The sequence below is a fragment of the Poecile atricapillus genome, chromosome W (genome assembly GCF_030490865.1).
Source record: "Poecile atricapillus isolate bPoeAtr1 chromosome W, bPoeAtr1.hap1, whole genome shotgun sequence".
Lineage (NCBI taxonomy): Eukaryota > Metazoa > Chordata > Aves > Passeriformes > Paridae > Poecile > Poecile atricapillus.
Window position 1 is genome coordinate 17562248 of NC_081288.1, and position 17518 is coordinate 17579765.

The following is a 17518-nucleotide window of genomic DNA, read 5'->3' on the forward strand; positions in this document are numbered from 1 at the left end:
ATGAGTTTTCCCCACAGAGACAATGTGAGGAAGATGGAAAAATTAAGATAAATTTTTGTTTTGAGTGTGCTGGATGACAATGCTGATTTCATCTCTCATCCTCCAGCTGGTTATGTCCCACTCACAGCTTTGCTCAAGTTCTGAAAACCCTCATCAGAAAGGTCAGTCTATTGCTCTTGGTGGATACTTGTGAGTCCTCTGTCAGATGAACCAGAGCTTTTGCTCTAAGAAGGGTTCCTGAGTAATCTGAGGAGCCAAACACAGCCAGTCTGCTGACCTTTCCCTCTCTCCTTCACTGCTCTCACAATTCTTCTTGCAGTTTCTGCATGTTGCATTTTGGAAGTGCTCAAATAACAACCCAGTTTATTTTTAGAGAAAACTCAATAGCAAGACCAAGCACCACATCATTTCCACAGAAGGACAGGCATTTAAGGAGACATGTTCCCTTTTATTATTTTCTTCTTTGCATCAGCTCCTTTACCTCTCTCTCTCTAGCAGGCTGCAGCAAAACTCAATGTTTTTTCTTACCTCAATGTAAATACGTCAGCTTTACTCACCTTAATTTGTAATCCTAATAGGTCTTGATTGAATGCCACTGCTGCTGAGGGATGCCCTTCCTCACAGTGCCCCTGGAGCCCAGCAGAGCACAGACCTGATGTTCTCCCTGGCAAGTATCCTAATGAGACTCCCACAAGTTTCAGTGTTGTCTCCTGGCTGCATCAGCAGGAACATCAGCTGCCCAGGTGGAATGCAGATCACCTCTGAGAACCCCTTTAAATAGAATCACAATCCCAGAAGCACAGGATGGGTCAGGTTGAAAGGGATCACAGTGGCTCATGTGGTGCCACCTCCCTGCTCCAGCAGGGCCATCCCAGAGCACAGGGCACAGGATTGTGTCCAGTCAGCTCTGGAATATCCCCAGTGAGGGAGACTCCGCACAGTCTCCAGACAATCTGTTCAAGGCTCTGTCACTGCACAGTTCTAGTCCTTCACATGCTCCAAGTTGAGCCTACAAAATGCCAGAAATTGCTGTTCATTGTTGTTCAGTGGTGGTCAGTGAAAACCCTGGACTTGTGATGTTTTACAATCTCTACCTCTGGTGCAGGTAAGTTGGGAAATATGACGCTCACAAGACATTTGGCAGGAAAGTGTTCAGAGATTTTTCCTAAAGCCACAGGACCCAAGATTGTGTGACTATGGCTAGAAAGATCTGTATCTCCTGATCCCCAGCCTCCTGATTTAATCCCTATTTCCTATTTATTTTTAATTCATTCATATTTAGTCCATAATTCATAATTAATTCCTATTTCCATCCATGATTATTTCTGTTTGTTTCTGTTTATTTTTGCTCGTATAGTTCTTCATTTTTGCAACATTTGCTTTTTTCCTTTCTAGTTTTTTTCCTTCTCCCTGTTAATTTTATCTTGAAGCTTGTCTTTTGGGTTTTTTTTCCTTTCATTTATCTTTGGGTTTGGCAGTATAATTCACTTTATGATGGTGTTTCCCCAGTATGTCTTCCCAAATGCCTCTTCTTCATTTTCAGGGCCTCTGAAAGAAAAAGGGCTGGAAAGCCAGGAGAAAACTGCTACTGGATGGCAGTGGAGGAGAGGTCAGGCCAAAAACATCACACAGGAGCTTGGTCACTTCACGGTAGGCATCCACAGGCAGAAGTGGGAGAGGTTGAGCATGCTGCCTTCCTGGCCACAGTCTGAGGAAGCAGACTGGACAATGGACTCATTTCTTCCCGCTGGCCTCACCACAAATCCCACTCCTTTTATTCACGTTTTTCCCAGGTTTATAGAAAGAAAAAAATCTGATTTTTGCAGTAGCATTCCAGTGCAACAAACAACTGAGTGGAGATTTAAATTGTATTTCAATTTGATGAAAAAATGCGCACTCCATGTGGCTTTTCACCAGCTCAATTTGATTCCCACAAAATATTTTGATCCTGCAATTTACCACTTTTTAGGACTTTGTTCTCCTTGACTCTCATGGAATAACAGGCCAGAATTTGCCTATCCAGTGGCAAGGCAGCTACATTTCAGAGGCAGGCTCGTTCTGTGACTGCAGCCTTCATTTGATATGCCTGCTAACACCATCTCTCCAGATCAGAGGCTTTAGAATCACGTCCCACCAAGGAAACACCACCATGGAGTGACTGATACAACCAAATTCACTAAAGATATAAAAGCAAGGCAAATAAGTAAAATTTAGGTCAAGGTGAGTTTATTGTCCATACAGCATACCTAATCCCGCCAAAACACTTTTCTTAGAACCATCTTTAAACTAGTCAAAACAATAGGTTATTAATAAAAATGACAACACTGAACAAAGACCTTTTAAAAGGCAATCAAGACTACACCATATCAGAGTCTTATCCATCAAAAACAACCTCATGTACTTTCTAAATACTTTTGTTTACACTGATGTCTACTACCACACTTCCTAGCATCCCCTGACCACATAAACATCCACACCTCTTAAAGAGCACATTTGTGAGAGAATAACGTTGGCTTGATATGGCATCACACAATAAAGCAAAAAAAAAAAAAAACCAACCAAAATAAAACCAAAATAAAACCCCAAAAAAAGTTTGAGAACAGAAACTGTGCAACCGAGAGTGATTTCTGAGGTACATGAGAACACGGTAATAAACATAGTGGAAAAAATCCAGTGGCCAGGTGGTTTGTTGAGTAATTAAGAGCTGTCAAATTACTCAACCATAAATCATCAACATTGACATGGGATTAATCGTTATTTTTCTCTTTCACAAGCATGTTGGAAATACAAATAAATACATTATGAGGTGCTCCTACACTACAGTAATGGGAAGGAGGACAAGAGCATCAAAGTACCATCAATAGGAAGCTGAAAGAGAAATGCTTTTAGCAACTGTACCAATCCTTTGGCACTCGGAAGGCAGAATCAGCAACACATTTTCTATTGTTTTCTAATCAATCAATTGGGAGGTTTACGATTTCTGCAATCCAGGGGGAAAAAATCTCACACCTCATTCGCAGTAACACACTTCCTTTAACATCTGTTAAAAGAGAGTACTAGGCAGTCATTTTATTCTGAAAGCTATTGTGAAAGCACTCAAGTTGTAGGGTTTGCACCCTTCAAACATACAGTACTCTGTACCCAGAGGGTTGGCACTTGCTGAGCACCTCACTGCAACCGAGGATGCTCCTCACCCTGGTGGGGACACACACAGACCCACCAGGACCCTGAAGGGGACTGGGAATGCTGAATGTACTGCCCCTTCCAGCACAGCTCGCCCTCACCCTCTGTAGAGGAGCTGACCACAGAGGTGGCCCGCAGCCCCTGCCCCTTCAGTTCTGCACAGGGGTGACACCGTGGGATCATCCCTGTGTTCCACAGCAGGGATCAGCCCTGTGTTCCACGGCAGAATCACCCCTGTGATCCTCTGCAGGGATCATCCCTGTGATCCGTGGCCACTGTGGGACTGGGGTGTGCAGGAGGTCGGACAAAGAGCCAGGGGCAGGCACCCTAAACACAGGTCCTGCCTACACCTGGCCTACGGCACAGAGCAAACCACGCCAACATGATGGACACTGTGCCAACGCTTAGAGAAGTCATCCCACCATCAGGACCCTCTGGCACAGCTCCCCATGAAGCCACGGGGCAGGGCTGCCAAGGAATGACCTGATCTGATCTGATCTGATCTGATCTGATCTGATCTGATCTGTGTGTGGCTCTGCAGTCTTGCTTCAAAGCATCAGCCACCTTTTTCCTCCAGGACAGAGACACTGCCGCAGAATTCCAGGTGCTCCCAAAGCAGAACATCGAGGCAGGAGGCGAGGCCAAAGCTCTGCCCAGCAGCAGCTTTGGGGAGGACAGACCTGCTCACCAGTGGAGAGTCAATGCATTTTTTCCACTATGAAAAGAATACCAGAGACCAAAAAGGAGCCAGTGCCCCGCCTCGGCTGCTTGCAACCTCTCCCCGGCAGGCCCCGGGGCAACCAAACTGTCACTGTGTGAGGTATTGTGAAAATGGGAACCATTTCTTGTCCAGCAAACCTGAGGTAAGTATACCATTTTGCAGGATGTGATCAGGAAGGAAGGAGATTGAAAAAAAAAAAAAAAGGAAGAAGGAAAAAATAAAATAAAATAAAAAAAGTAATCATGAACACGCTATTAGGGAAAAAAAAAAACACCTGTACAGGGCATTTCCAGTAAATCAAAGAACTCATCATATCTCCACTTAACCATCTACTTCAGGATTTGAAATTTAAGCAGTAAAATAATATATTATAAAAATGTTTATAAAATAGCAGCACACTCAGTGAAACAATACAGCTAAGTACTGTTAATGTGAATAAGAATGAAACAAATCATAGCTTCTTAGCAGCGCAAAAAAAAAAAAAAACAAAAACCCCCCAAAACCAAAAAACCCAAAACCTTAGAATCTTACTCCATTTTCTACCCTCATCTAGCCAAACAGGCTGAGTCCATACATATAATATTCTTCGAAGTAGCATGTTCTTTCTGGATTTTTGTGTTAAAAATGCAAACATTGACATTTCAACCAACAGCTTCGTATTGGGTATCTGCAAACTGTTAATACAATTGTGAAAAAAACAAAAAAAAAAAACCAAAACAAAACAAAAAATCAACCAAACAAAAAAAAACCAAAAAAAAACCCAAAAGTTGCTCCAACTCCTTTGCCATCTAAATGCCTCTTCATTACAGGTGGAGCAGGAAAATAAATTCAAGTACACTGAATACACCTTTGTAATAAAACTCCAAGTCACGCACCTCGATGTTTACCACCATGGCTGTTGCACCAGCAATTTTCTTTCCTTGTCCATAGATAAACATGCAGGTGGTATTAAGATCCTTCTGTGACACTGAACAATACAGATGGTCAGGCTTTTATCCGGAATGTCATGACAGGAATGTCATCTGAAGCGGGTGTTGGTATTTCCAGCAACACCGCAGCTAACCGAGTACACCAGATACTGGAAAATATTGACTATAAAAAGCTATACAAAGCCTTGCTTTTGTGACTTCTTTCTCTTTTTTTCCTTTTCTTTTTTTCTTTTTTTTTATCTTTTTTTTTTTGTTTTTCTTTCCTCGGCAAAATTGTCGTAAACCATCTCATTTAATCCCTTAGGAACAATTTTCAAAGTGCTTTTCGAATGAAATGGTTTACAAAAACACTCACTGTGGATCAATAAAGTTAATGAAATGCTGAAAAAGTGTGGGGGGAGGTGGGGGGGGAAGAGAGATGAGGGAGCAAACCAAACCCCATCTTCTTTAACACAGTGAGGAACTATTACAAGGGAAGATGGACAGAGCATCATTTAAATGTCTTTGTGGCCAAGCTAAGAAGCTGCCAGACGTTAACATGGATGTGAAGCATTAGCACTGTAAAGGAATATAATGCTTTTCCTAGATGATCCACCACATCTTGCAATCCAAAGGTTGGAGGTGGTCTGCCCAGCCAACAGGTCGGGATTAATGCGTGCATTCCCACCACTGACCATGAACACTTGGGAACTTTGGCTCGACCGACGGCTGGGTAAACGGAATTGCCCTCATGCCAAAGATGCTGCTGTGTTTAAAATGAACCATTTTGGAAGGAAAAGTAGGTAAAAACTTGAGAGGGGAAGTTGGGGGAAAAAAGAAAAGAAAAAAAGAAAAATAAATCAACTAAAAAAAAAAAAAAAAAAAAGCCCAAAAGACACCTGCTCTTCTGGCTGGTAAAATAAAGCATCTTCTTTCTTAGGTAGCAGCTACCACAGACAGCAAGAGTAAACAAAACTAACATACAGAGATCCAACAAACACTTCTGACTAATAACAGAGGTGACAGATCAGCAAATCTCTTCTGCATTCAAAATAGTTCAATTGCTTCAGGGATCTTTTCCCACTTTGCCCTAAACCCCTTATTCTATTGCTTTGCAATCTAGTCAAGCCACAAAATCGCACACACGATTCCTTTCTTAAATCTAAAAAAGGGGTGTATGCACTAGTTCATAATACACAGACAAGTATACTCTACTTTGTTCCCACAAATGCAGGCTTACATTGATCTAGCTACTTTGTATGCTTTTATAAGCATTTAATACCACTGATACATAATCAAATAGCAATTACCAAATATATTGTGGGATTCCCTTCTGTAGAACATCACAGGCACCAAATGCTTTTTTTTTTTTTTCATTATTCAGTTTTTGTACTTTTTTTTTTGTTTTTCTTTATACCTAAAAGAGCTTTAAATATGTTCTATGTGGGAGCAGATTAAAAAAAAATTCACTCTAAAAATAATAACAAAAATAAAGGGTCTGGGGGAGCAAGCGTGACTTTGTGTGCCGATGTCCTCACAGGTTGATGTCTCTCACATCTGTGGGAGTGCTGGCCTGGTCCAGTTCATCCACTGTCTTGGAGGGGTTGCTCTGCTGCTGCTGCTGCCGGACTTGCTGCAGGCTGTTCACGAGCACCGCCTCAATCTGTTCCTGACAAGCTTTAAGGCAGTCCTAGAGAAAAGAAAGCAAATTTATCTATTAGTAAAGGTAAAGGTGGTTATTTTTTCCTTACTGAGCTAGCAAAAGTTGGAAGAGCATCTGTCAGGTGTTTCCTAGAAGTGCCTGCTCTGACACAAATCAACCTTGAATTCTGAGAGGTAATCACTGTGTACAAACTCCCTGGGTTAAACACTGTTCATGCTGTATTTATTAGGCTCTAAATCTTAATATTTTACTGGTCTTTGATCAACAGGTTTCCCAGAGAAGCTGTGACTGCCCCATCCCTGGAAGTGTCCAAGGCCAGGCTGGATGGGCTCTGAGCAACCTGGGATAGTGGAAGGTGTCCCTGCCCATGGCAGGGGGCTGGAACTGGATGGTCCTTAAGGTCTCTTCTAACCCAAGCCATTCCACGACTCTTATGATTATGTGATTTATGTGGTGCTCTCGAGTAGGAACCCAAGTATTACAGAGCATTAATTTTTCATTCTCCCATGCAGGGTAAAGCCACCTAAGTTGGTCTCCTCTACAAAAAAAGTTGCAATTTTATCCTGAAATAACCTCCATGTGCTGTATCAAGATCACACAGATAGATGCACTTCATACAAAGCAAACTGATGGGAAATTGGAGAAGTTTTGAGGTCCCTGAACATGCATGGTGCTCTGGGGCTGAGTTTTGTCTGTCACACATTTGGGTCTTCCAGGCAGAGGCAAAAAGGTCAGTTTATCTGTGAAAATTCACACAAGCCCCAAACATGCAGCTGCATTACCGAATTGTAGAATCATTTAGGCTGGAAAAGACCTCTGAGATCATCGAGTTCAACCTTTGAGCAAACACCACCTTGACAACATACAACCAGCTCCCAGAGACCACTGCATTACAAACTACAGAACATTCAGAGAAGCAGCAGGTACAGTACAGCAATAAATAAATATGGAAGCCTGTCCATCAGGAATCCCACAGTAAACATGAAGTATAAATACAGAAATAAATGGGAAGGATTCACCACATCTAAACTAGATCACTAAACAGTGATGAAGAAGATGACTATTGAAATATTTACAGGATGTTCCACACTCTTGGTAACACACTAGAAGACCAAATAATGTGGTTATTTAACCAGTAAAAAAAAAGTGTGAGAAAACCTTGACAAACCCTGAGTTATAGGAGAAACTTAAAAATAAAACCCAAGCTGTGACTGTATGAACACAACGCCAACCATGTTCAGTGGGCTGGGACTGGGAGTATCAATCCGACAGTGTGCAGCGGGACAAGTGGTGCTACAAGAAACGGCATTTTCTAAAGGCAGCCCTGAAGAGTCCTTCTGGAAAAGGCACTAGTACTGTAAACTACCTGCGGCCTCAGCCTGACTAAGAGCTGGGTCCTTCCAGGGGTCTGCAGGCAACAGAGCAATGCAGGGCTTGGTAGGAGGATTTTCACAGCACAATGCTTTAACCAGTGCCCCCAGAACATCTGGCAGGGGTGGTGAGACTGAGGATCACCATTCCCACTGTCAGGCAGGGGAGCTGAAGAACAGAGCAGAGCACTGACCTCCACAGGGTTCCACACTTGTGAACCCACTATGGGATGTGACTCCAACACTGAGGAGCTGGGCCCTGACCAACACAGCCCTTTTTCTACACAGTACCTGGTTATTGGAGAGAATTTGAAATATTAATGAATGGAGGATTGATTTGTCATCCCAGCCTGACTGGAAAAAAACACATTTGGTGAAGAGGATCTGTTCTGCTGGCGACACTGACATTCATGATGAGTGCAATTAGCTCCCATGGGTAATGAACACGCATTTTTCTTGGCTACCAGCCAGCAGCTCCTGGCTGCAAAATCCTGTCCTCAGATAAAGAAAATCCTCCATTATCAGCTAGGGAGGGCTTCAGGTCTGTTGTAAGCATTCACCTGCGTGTAAGAGGGCAATGACAATAGATCACTGTGTGGGTCAAGGCATTTTCAAGTGTGGGGGCACCAGTTTGGAGACTCTTGTAACAGACAACACTCGTAATGTGCTTTTTTTTGGGTCCAAGAACCTCTTCTTTAAAAGAACAGTTTCAAAGTACTGTGTCCTTCTGAAAACAGGCCAGATTTTTTTAAAGCAGCTTCAGTCTAAAAAGCTTAATGAGGCAATTTCCTTGCAGGCAGGCTTGGGGAAGGAAGGGTGGTGACATGCGGAACATGAGGCTTAAGCATTTGGAGTCAGCTTTGTCTGTTCCTGAATACCCTCATGTATGGTCATTTACATCATCAGTACACAAACTTCTGATGGGCAGCGTGATGATTCATTTCAGGTATGAAGAGGCTGAAATCTCTAAGTAACCCTGCAGAGAAATGGGTCATTTCTGGTGTCTTCATTTTGTACATAAAACCTATAAAGTGGCCTCAATTGGAATTGTCACATGGATTTTATTTCATATGGGAATCCACAGGCCACTGTGTATTATTTCTCTGGTCTACATTTAGATTTTGAACTTAAAACCACCAAATTATTTAAAACAAAGAAATCTACAGTAAAAATGACCAGCACACTGCATTCAGCATGAAATAGTTTTCCAAAAAAGTGTTGCTATTTGCACACTAAAGCTCCTTGGATGTTAAATCTCTCAGTTGAAAGGAAAAAACCCTAATTTAGAGTATCTTATCAACTCAGCTGTCACAGTGATAAGGTAAGTGGTTTTATTTAATAGATGAGGGCATCACCGGAACTTTTTGTCAATCCAAAGTTAAGGGACATGATACAAAAAACTACTAAAAAGCCATCAAAAGCAGCCTGGCCTTCCCATGACACAGTAGTTTTAACCCTTACAAGTTTCATGGGGATTTGCTGCATGTGTACATATTTTACTGGTGGACTTTCATTTTGCAAGTTCTAGATGGCTCTGACAACAGTGAATTAAGTTTTAAGAACATATCAAAGAAAAAAACCCATGAATTGCATTATTTTCAACAAATCTTCCTTGAAAGAATACTATAATGCACTGCAGTATGACCCCAGATTTTGCAATACAAGGGCTAGGACCATTCCTTCGGAATACTGCAAAACCTTTGTTGTTTTTATAAAAACTTAATTTTAAGTGTGTGTCACATGGATCAACTTCCCCATTCTTCTATATGGTCTAGTAGTTTTAGTGATTAAAATAGTTCTGGTACTTTCCACTCCATAGTTTTATTTTTACTTCAGCATGTACAGAACTAAAAAGGCAATTAACTTTGGGGTTGTTTTTTTTTTTTTTCATTCTGAAACTCTTTCATCCCTAGGTGATTTTACTAGCACACTTGAAATGCATTTGAAGGAAAAGAAAAGCTTTCCTGTGTCTGATGAGGGGTAACCTCAAGGCTCTGATGGAAATGCTGGCAGTGAAAATAACTGGAAGGAGGAATCAGCAGCTCTATGGCATGAGCTACTTATTCAAGTCAATAATCATTGAAGATTTCAATTTCCATTCATGACAATCTTGAAAGAAAGCACAAGCCCTGGGGAAGATCCTGCAGAATATTACACATAATTCACTTTCTTGAACTTTTCAACACTTCTGTGGTATACATATGTCCTATACTCGCACCCAGCTTCCAGTTTTAAACTGGCATTTATGGTTCATTGGCAAACTATAAAGGAAGTCCTCCCACTCAACCCAACTCAACTCAGCCAACAGGCTCTTGTTTTCCAGTGACCAAAATCCCAAAGCTGGGAATGCTGAAAAAACCTTCTGGCATTTTTGTGTTAAAGGGTGGTTACTTTTCCACATATATATTAATCACTTCACAAGTAAGAGTTAAGGCCCCCAATGTCTTCTTCTTTCTTAAAACCGATTAGAAAGGGGAAATCAGGAAAGGACATTTTTAGGTGCAGGATCTGGTTTGATAAGTGGAAATGGTTCTGGAGATACCCAAAATTACAGTACTGTTCATTAGTCATGTATGCACTGCTTGGATGATCTAAGAAAGCAGCAATCAGACATGCATTAAAGAGTTGGGATTTACATAAATTCCAGTGTGGAACATGTCATCTGTACTCCTACACACAAAAGCCGGCTGGATTCCTCCACTGGTTCACATTTAAGCCCCAATTCAGACCTCTCCAAAGCACATGCTTCATTGTTGACATAAACAGGGATTCCTTCCCAAAGTGGGGCCTTTGTGTGCTGAGCGCTGGCCTTTACCTCACTGACCTTCTCCAAAGCAAGAGCCTGGAAAGCTGCTGTGGGAATATCTTATCCATTTACTGTATTTACAGTGATCTCACATCTAATGGATGCAGTTAAAAAACAGAAATATTTTCCCTCCTGAATGTATGTTTTTTGCTACTGTAACAAAGAGCATCAATCCCAGATAAGTGTCTATGTCTCTTTCTCCATCTGGGAGTACAGAAAATAGTAATTTGCTGTTCCAAAGGACACTTCATGTGAACTAACAAGGAAATCTCTCTCATTCAAAAAATAAAACAAAAAAGTGCAAAAAACTAATTAATGCCAGAGCTTCTCCAGTTACTGTAGCCACATTACTGCAATAATGCAATAAATAAGGTGACTAACATTAAGAATCTGAAATACAGGGCATTTTTCTCTGCAATTTTTTGGTCTTTTCAGCAGTTTCAACAGCGTCCTTTCTACATTGAGTTCCACTGTTTGCTTCGCCACTCAGTTTGCTGGTTTCCTGTTGCTGCTGTAGGTATTTCTCACCGTAAACAGGAGAGAACAATGTTTTCCGAACTGGGAAAAGAGAGAGTAAAGCCAACACACCAGCAGGGCGATGCAGGGGCAGATGCCAAGATACTCCTTGCTCAGTGTGACTTGGGATTCCTGGTAATCTCTACCAGGTAATACTTCGAAGACGTGAAAAGGTGGAAGGGTGTGGGATTTATGCTGTTGTATCAAACACCTTGAGTGTTTAGTGAAAAAGAGGATTTTCAAAAGCTGGGAGGACCTGCCTGCATTACACAAGAGCTGCAGGAGCTGAGCAGGGATTCCCTGCCGGATCGATGGGAGCTGCCCCGGGGGCTGCGGAGCCGTTCCTCGGGGGCCTGACTCCCTTGGCGTGCCAGCCACGGCCGCGCCTGCCAATGGACCCGACGGAACTCCGCCATGAGCCCGCGGTGTCACTGCATCACCCCATTGTTGCTACACACGCACAGCACTCACTGGGGAACAAAAAGCTGAATGAAACGGAGCAGCTGCCAACTCAGGCAAAGACAACTTAGGAAACTATCTCATTCTTCCTTTCTCTGGGAGGCTATTTTGCCTGTTGTTTCCTTGCATACAAAATGTGGTCTGCAACGAATAAGGCAGGATAAGATACAGTGAGTCCTGTTTCTTGCTTCCAAAACCACAGGCCCTAGACACTACAAAGGAGGGGATAAATGGTGTATGTGCTGTAGGGACAATGTTCAAATGCAATCCATTCAAGATAGATTTCCATGATTTTTTTACTGCAGCTCTGAATTCTTGAGCACGGTGGTTCTTCACTTCCGTTTCTGTGCAGAAATCTGCAGATCTTTATGAAGGGATGCCTCTGATCTTGGGAATAAAAAAAAAATCCCAGCACTGACATATGTGGCACATGTAAGTGGATATATTTTAAATGCCATTTATTATGGATCCAGTCTTCAAAACAGCCCCACTCCACATTTGTAAGAGCTCACAGCCAGCTGTTTTGACAAGCCTTTAAAAAATGCTTGGTTCCTTGCTTTTTTTCTACTTCAAGCCCTTAAATATGCTTTAGATTTTCCAAACCACTCAATATACACCAGTTACCATCTGGGAACAGACTTTTAGAGATGACTTCTGCCCACATACAGCCACTGTCTCTGCCTGAAAAAACCTCTCCCTGGCTGCTGATGCTGGGAAGACCAACTCCGTGTGTCATCCAGATGCAACCTGGATGGCTGCTCTTCCAGGAGGTGAGGGACTGGATTTACCCAAGAAAGGTCTTAAGCAAAGCAAAATATTGATTCCAAGGTCTTAAAATGTGTCCTACCCATTTAGCTATCCTTCCTCACATCCCGTAATTGTGCACAGCAGGGATGCTTGTATCCTCCTCTGAAGCATCTGGCTCCACCAGGGACAGGATACTGCTCGTGCTGGACTGCTGGTCTGGGATGCTATGGGAATTCCTGACTTCCTGAGTTGTTTATTTTTCCTTTGCAATGACCCACCAAGAGATGCACAGGGAGCTCTGCAGCTTCCTGCCAGTAGGTCTGTTAACTCTTTGCTCACCAGCCTCTCCTCTTCAAGCAACCACAAAGGAAATTTTCCCAGCCCCTGGCAAGAGAACAGACTGGAACATGCAGTCCTCGTCCTGCAGAGCTGTGTGAAGTTAGAGGCACAGAATGGTTTGGATTCAAACAGACCTTAAAGGTTGTCTTGTTCCACCCCCCTGCAAGGACACCTTGCTCTAGACCACATTGCTCAGATTCTCATCCAACCTGGCTTTGAACACTTCCAAGGATGGGGCAGATGCCCCAGTTTTCTCTGGACAGCTTATGCCAGGGACTCACCACCCTCTCTAATTCTAATTCCTAATTTCTTCGTAATATCCCATCTAAACCTACTCCCTTTCAGTTTAAAGCCATTCCCCCTTGTCCTGTTACTACAGTTCCTGATGAGAAGTTCATCTCCAGCTTTCCTGTAGCCCATTCAGATGCTGGAAGGCGCTCTCAGGTATCTGCACAACTTTATCTTTTCCAAGCTGAACAGCCCTAACTCTCCCATCCTGTCTCCACAGGGGAGCTGCTCCACTTCCCTTTATCAAGTGGCCTGCTCTGAACTTGCTCCAACAGTTCCTTATGTTGGTTGGGGGCACCAGGACTGTACACAGTATTCCAGGCAGAGCCTCACAAGAACAGAGTAGAGGGGGAGAATCTTCCTCTCCCTCAATTGTGTGGGATTATCTCTTAGTGGCTCTTAGGGACAGTAACAATCAGAGAAGGCAGTTCAGATGCAGAGCTACTTTCACTACCCTTCAGGCTGCCGAGCTTCTCCAAGAGTATCTCCCTGCTGCTAATTTCAGTCAGTGGCAGAAGTAATGAAACCAGGGTTTGCCTGGCCCTGTTGTCACACTTTCTCCAGCCTGTGATTCAACCCTCACCAAACAGCCCAGGGCAGCTATTTACCAGAAATAACTGGTTATCCCTAAAATGAAAGTGTCAGGATGCCTTGGACCACTCCATCTCAAGTCTGGGGCACTGCACCGGATTCATACAAGGATATCCAACACCAATGTAGTTCTGAAAGAAACACTCTGCTTACCCAACAGCTGGGCTCTAAATGACATGTTGTTTATTAATACTGTATTTTGGTCTAATTCTTAATGAAACATCCATTAAAAACCTTTATTTTAGTTGTAAATGCCAAACTCCAGTCTCACTCTAACGTAAATCTAAAATAACATCATTGATTTCAGCCTCCTGGTTAATGCTGTTATTTCCCAGCAAATAGATTGTACCCTTAAATTATTGTTATAAAACAGTGAAAGTCCAGAAAAGCTCTGTGCACTTAAGTTGCATCAGGGTTTCATTACCATTCCTTCTTTTCATCTGCTTGCAGCTTTGAAGCTGAGATTTTTCATGCTTCACCTCAGACAGTGACATTTTTTGAAAAGCCAGTGGGAAAGTCCTATCATCTGTTTCCATGCTAGGCAATCACACACTCCAAAACAAAAATGAAGCAGAAGCCCTGGCACCCTCTGGCTGGGAAGGACTCTGCCCCAGCTGCCTGATGGTTCCTGTGGGCTACCACGAGGCACAGGGGGCCAGAAGGTTTTCCTCTGCAGAACTGTTAATTTCTGTGACTTCCCCACTTTTCTCCCGCATGACGGTCCTAAAGCCCAGGAACATTCATTTCTGACTCTTCCCTAAGCCCCCACTGGAAAACAAAATCATTCACACAGTGACAATGAATTAATTGTGCCACTGCAGGAACAGCTCTCAGGCATCAGAAATTCGGAAGTGAGAGAACTGAAGCTCTTCATTCAACTTTAATTAAGTCCCAGTGTAAAATGTATTACAATAGTCTTTACTCTTTATTAACACAGCCTTGGGCCAACTCTTACACAATCCAGACAGTACATTTTTTCCAACAATACATTTTACACATGAGGCTGGTATTACTACCTATTGCTAAGCCTGCCCCATGCTTCTCTGAGACCCCATTTTCAGTTGCTTCTCTCCCTCTCTCTCTCTCTCTCTCTCTCTCTCTCTCGCTTTATCATGTGGGATTAATGTTTCCAATCCTGGGCCCTTTTGTATTTTTCCAATGCAAAACTCACAGAGAAAATACCTAGCAAATATCTATCTGTTTCAGCTACACTGAAACAGCAGGCTAATGAAAAATACACTATTTTGCCCAAGCTCAAAAATTTTGGCAACCTTTGGTTAGGCTGAGGCTTCAAAACTTGCAGGGAGTTAAGGCTACCTGTGCCTCAACACTGAAAACACTGAAAAAAATAACAGCACCTCTAATTTCTGCAAAAGCTTATATTTTCTAGCAATTAAGCTAAAGCTTAATTAAAGCTCCTTTTGTCTCAAGTTTGTTCTGATGTGGGGGATGAGTGAGACTCTCCTCTCTAAGTCTGTGCTGCTGTGGGCTGAGACCAGGAGCAAAGAGAAGGAAGCTGATCTCTACCCAATGCTGACAGACTCTTAGAGAGGAGATGGGAACAGTAAAATGTCAGGAGTTCTTTGTTATTTGGAAAGAGCATTAATTTTTTATTCTGAAGGAATGTAGGCTCAGTCAGATCTGGGAAGATTTTCACCAGGATGGCAAAAAAGCATGCTTTTGATAAAAAAAACTTGCTAAATTTAAAAGAAAAGGTGTGAAGGCATTTTCATTGCAAAATGAAAACCCCATCTTCTAACCACTGAAGAACAACTAAGATGTTTCTGTAGGTATTTTCTTTCAGACTTAAACAATCTGGATAGAAAAGATCAGCACAGTAGATATTTTTTTTCCAAATTGCAAGATGCAGCAAAAGGGTCTTATAGGCCTTACACCCAATTCTCTCAGGCACGGGTGTCCCTCCTCTCAGAGGGACCAAGGGGATCAGAGGGATGGAGCAGCTCTGCTGGGAGGAAAGGCTGAGGGAACAATTGGGATTGTTCAGCCTGGGGAAGAGAAGGCTTTGGGGTGACCTCATTGTGGCCTTGCAGTGCCTGAAGGGAACTCACAGGAAAGATGGAGAGAGACTCTTGACAAGGGCCTGGAGTGACAGGACAAGGGGCAATGGCTTCACACTGACAGAGAGCAGGTTTAGATTGGATACGAGGAAGAAATTCTTCCTGTGAGGGTGGTGATGCCCCAGCACAGGTTGCCTGGAGAAGCTGTGGCTGCCCCATCCCTTCAAGTGTCCAAGGCCAGGCTGGATGTGGCTCTGAGCAAGCTGGGATAGTGGAAGGTGTCCCTGCCCATGGCAGGTGGAGATTGGAATGAGATGTTCTTTAAGGTCCCTTCCAACCCAGGCCATTCTGTTATTCTATGGTCTAGACTTCAAGCACTCTGAATTGGAAATGTTTCTTTTGCTGTACAAATACAATTGGAATTTTAAAAAATGGGAAACCCCAGAACTGCATTTGAAAATTAGGATCAATTTGATTGTCACAAAAAGGAAGAAATATCAAAATTCTCCCCTTTTAAGTAAACTGGACTAATTACTCCTTTATAACCAAATCACAAATCCAAATCTTCATTTAACAATGCTCTCACAGATGTAATAATGCCACATATTTACTCTGTGAATTAAAATAATAAATTAGCACACATTAAGGACAGCTTGAGTTTTGCCTGTATCACGTCCTGCCTTGAAATTACCTCATTATTCACTTCCTCCAAGCCAAGAATTTTTAGGTGATACCTGAAGGAGGGCCAGAAGCGCAGTTTTAAGGTTGCAAGCCCAGGACCAACAGCAGCACAACACCTCCTGGTTTGCTTAATATCCCAGGGAATGCTGCCTGCTCAACCCATCACCCAGGGCTCCTGAGGAGGCTCAGCCTGCTGGCAAAGCAGGCTCTCCCCACCAAGCCTAAAAAAAAAACTGAATTCCAGGAGATCAAGGAGCTTTGCAGACTCAAACCAAAGTGCGGGGTCCACACCTGCAACTCACTTCCTGCAAGAGCACCCACCTCCTTTGCTCCACTCAGCCTTCAGGATCAGGCCCAGCTCTCCACTGTGGCCTGGGAAGTGCAAGGAGAAGAGGAATGTGGGACACTCACCACATCTGTGTTTGTGATCTTGGCCAGGAGGTCCGTGAGGCTGTCCCCATCATCGAGCTGAAGGCCACAGATGGCTGCTCCCACACTTCCAGTTGCTATCATTGATGGTGGGTACATGGCAAAGTTAAAATCTGCAAGAACAGATCTGGGAATTAGTCCAAGCCTAGACCAGAAAAGCTGCAAAACATCAGAGGCAAGCAACATAAAAAAAAACCACACCCAAGAATAAAACCCGGGGAAGTAGAAGAAAGGGAAAAGTGCCACTCTTTTTGGTCCCATGGAGCTCATTAGTCACACTGCTCATCACAAGCAGTCAAAGGAGGGGGAACAGACCTGCAAATTAAAATGGAAATGCAGTTCAGTCTTTTATTCTCACTGATGCATAAAGTAAACCTGGACAATTTTTAATAGTCTTTCCTTAGTTTTAAAGAAAAGGAAAGAGAAGAAGGAGGCTTTCTGTAATTTATGTCAGAAATTTGGGTCTTGGTCACATTAGACCTCTCTGTATAACCAGAAAACTAACTGGAATAAGGTATCACAAAGGACCAAAATGAGATTTTTAGTCACGTCAATTTTTAAAGAGTTAATTAATTCGAGCATTTAAAGACCTGTCCGGGAAAGAGATTTTAATTAACGGTTCATCTTTACTACCTTAGCAATTAGGAAGTAAGAACACTTACAGCCCATAGCTATGAAATCAAAGAACAAAGATCACATTTGTCATTACTACTACTTCTTAATAAACAAGCTGAAAATACACTTCAGAACGTCCTCTCACACATCTGTCAAATCAGAAGAGAAATTAAAATAAAATCCT

General features: G+C 42.7%; 1 protein-coding gene across 1 annotated transcript in view; it reads right to left on the minus strand.

Moving 5' to 3' along the window:
- Positions 1-2209: 2209 nt before the first annotated feature.
- The window catches only part of LOC131592294 (G1/S-specific cyclin-D2), a 31377-nt gene continuing 16068 nt past the window's right edge, over positions 2210-17518 (minus strand). The window contains exons 4-5 of the mRNA XM_058863711.1: positions 16702-16832; positions 2210-6502 (exon numbers count right to left, since the gene is read on the minus strand). Coding sequence (XP_058719694.1) covers positions 6347-6502; positions 16702-16832 — 287 coding nt within the window. The 3' untranslated portion in view covers positions 2210-6346. The remainder of the gene's footprint in view (positions 6503-16701; positions 16833-17518) is intronic.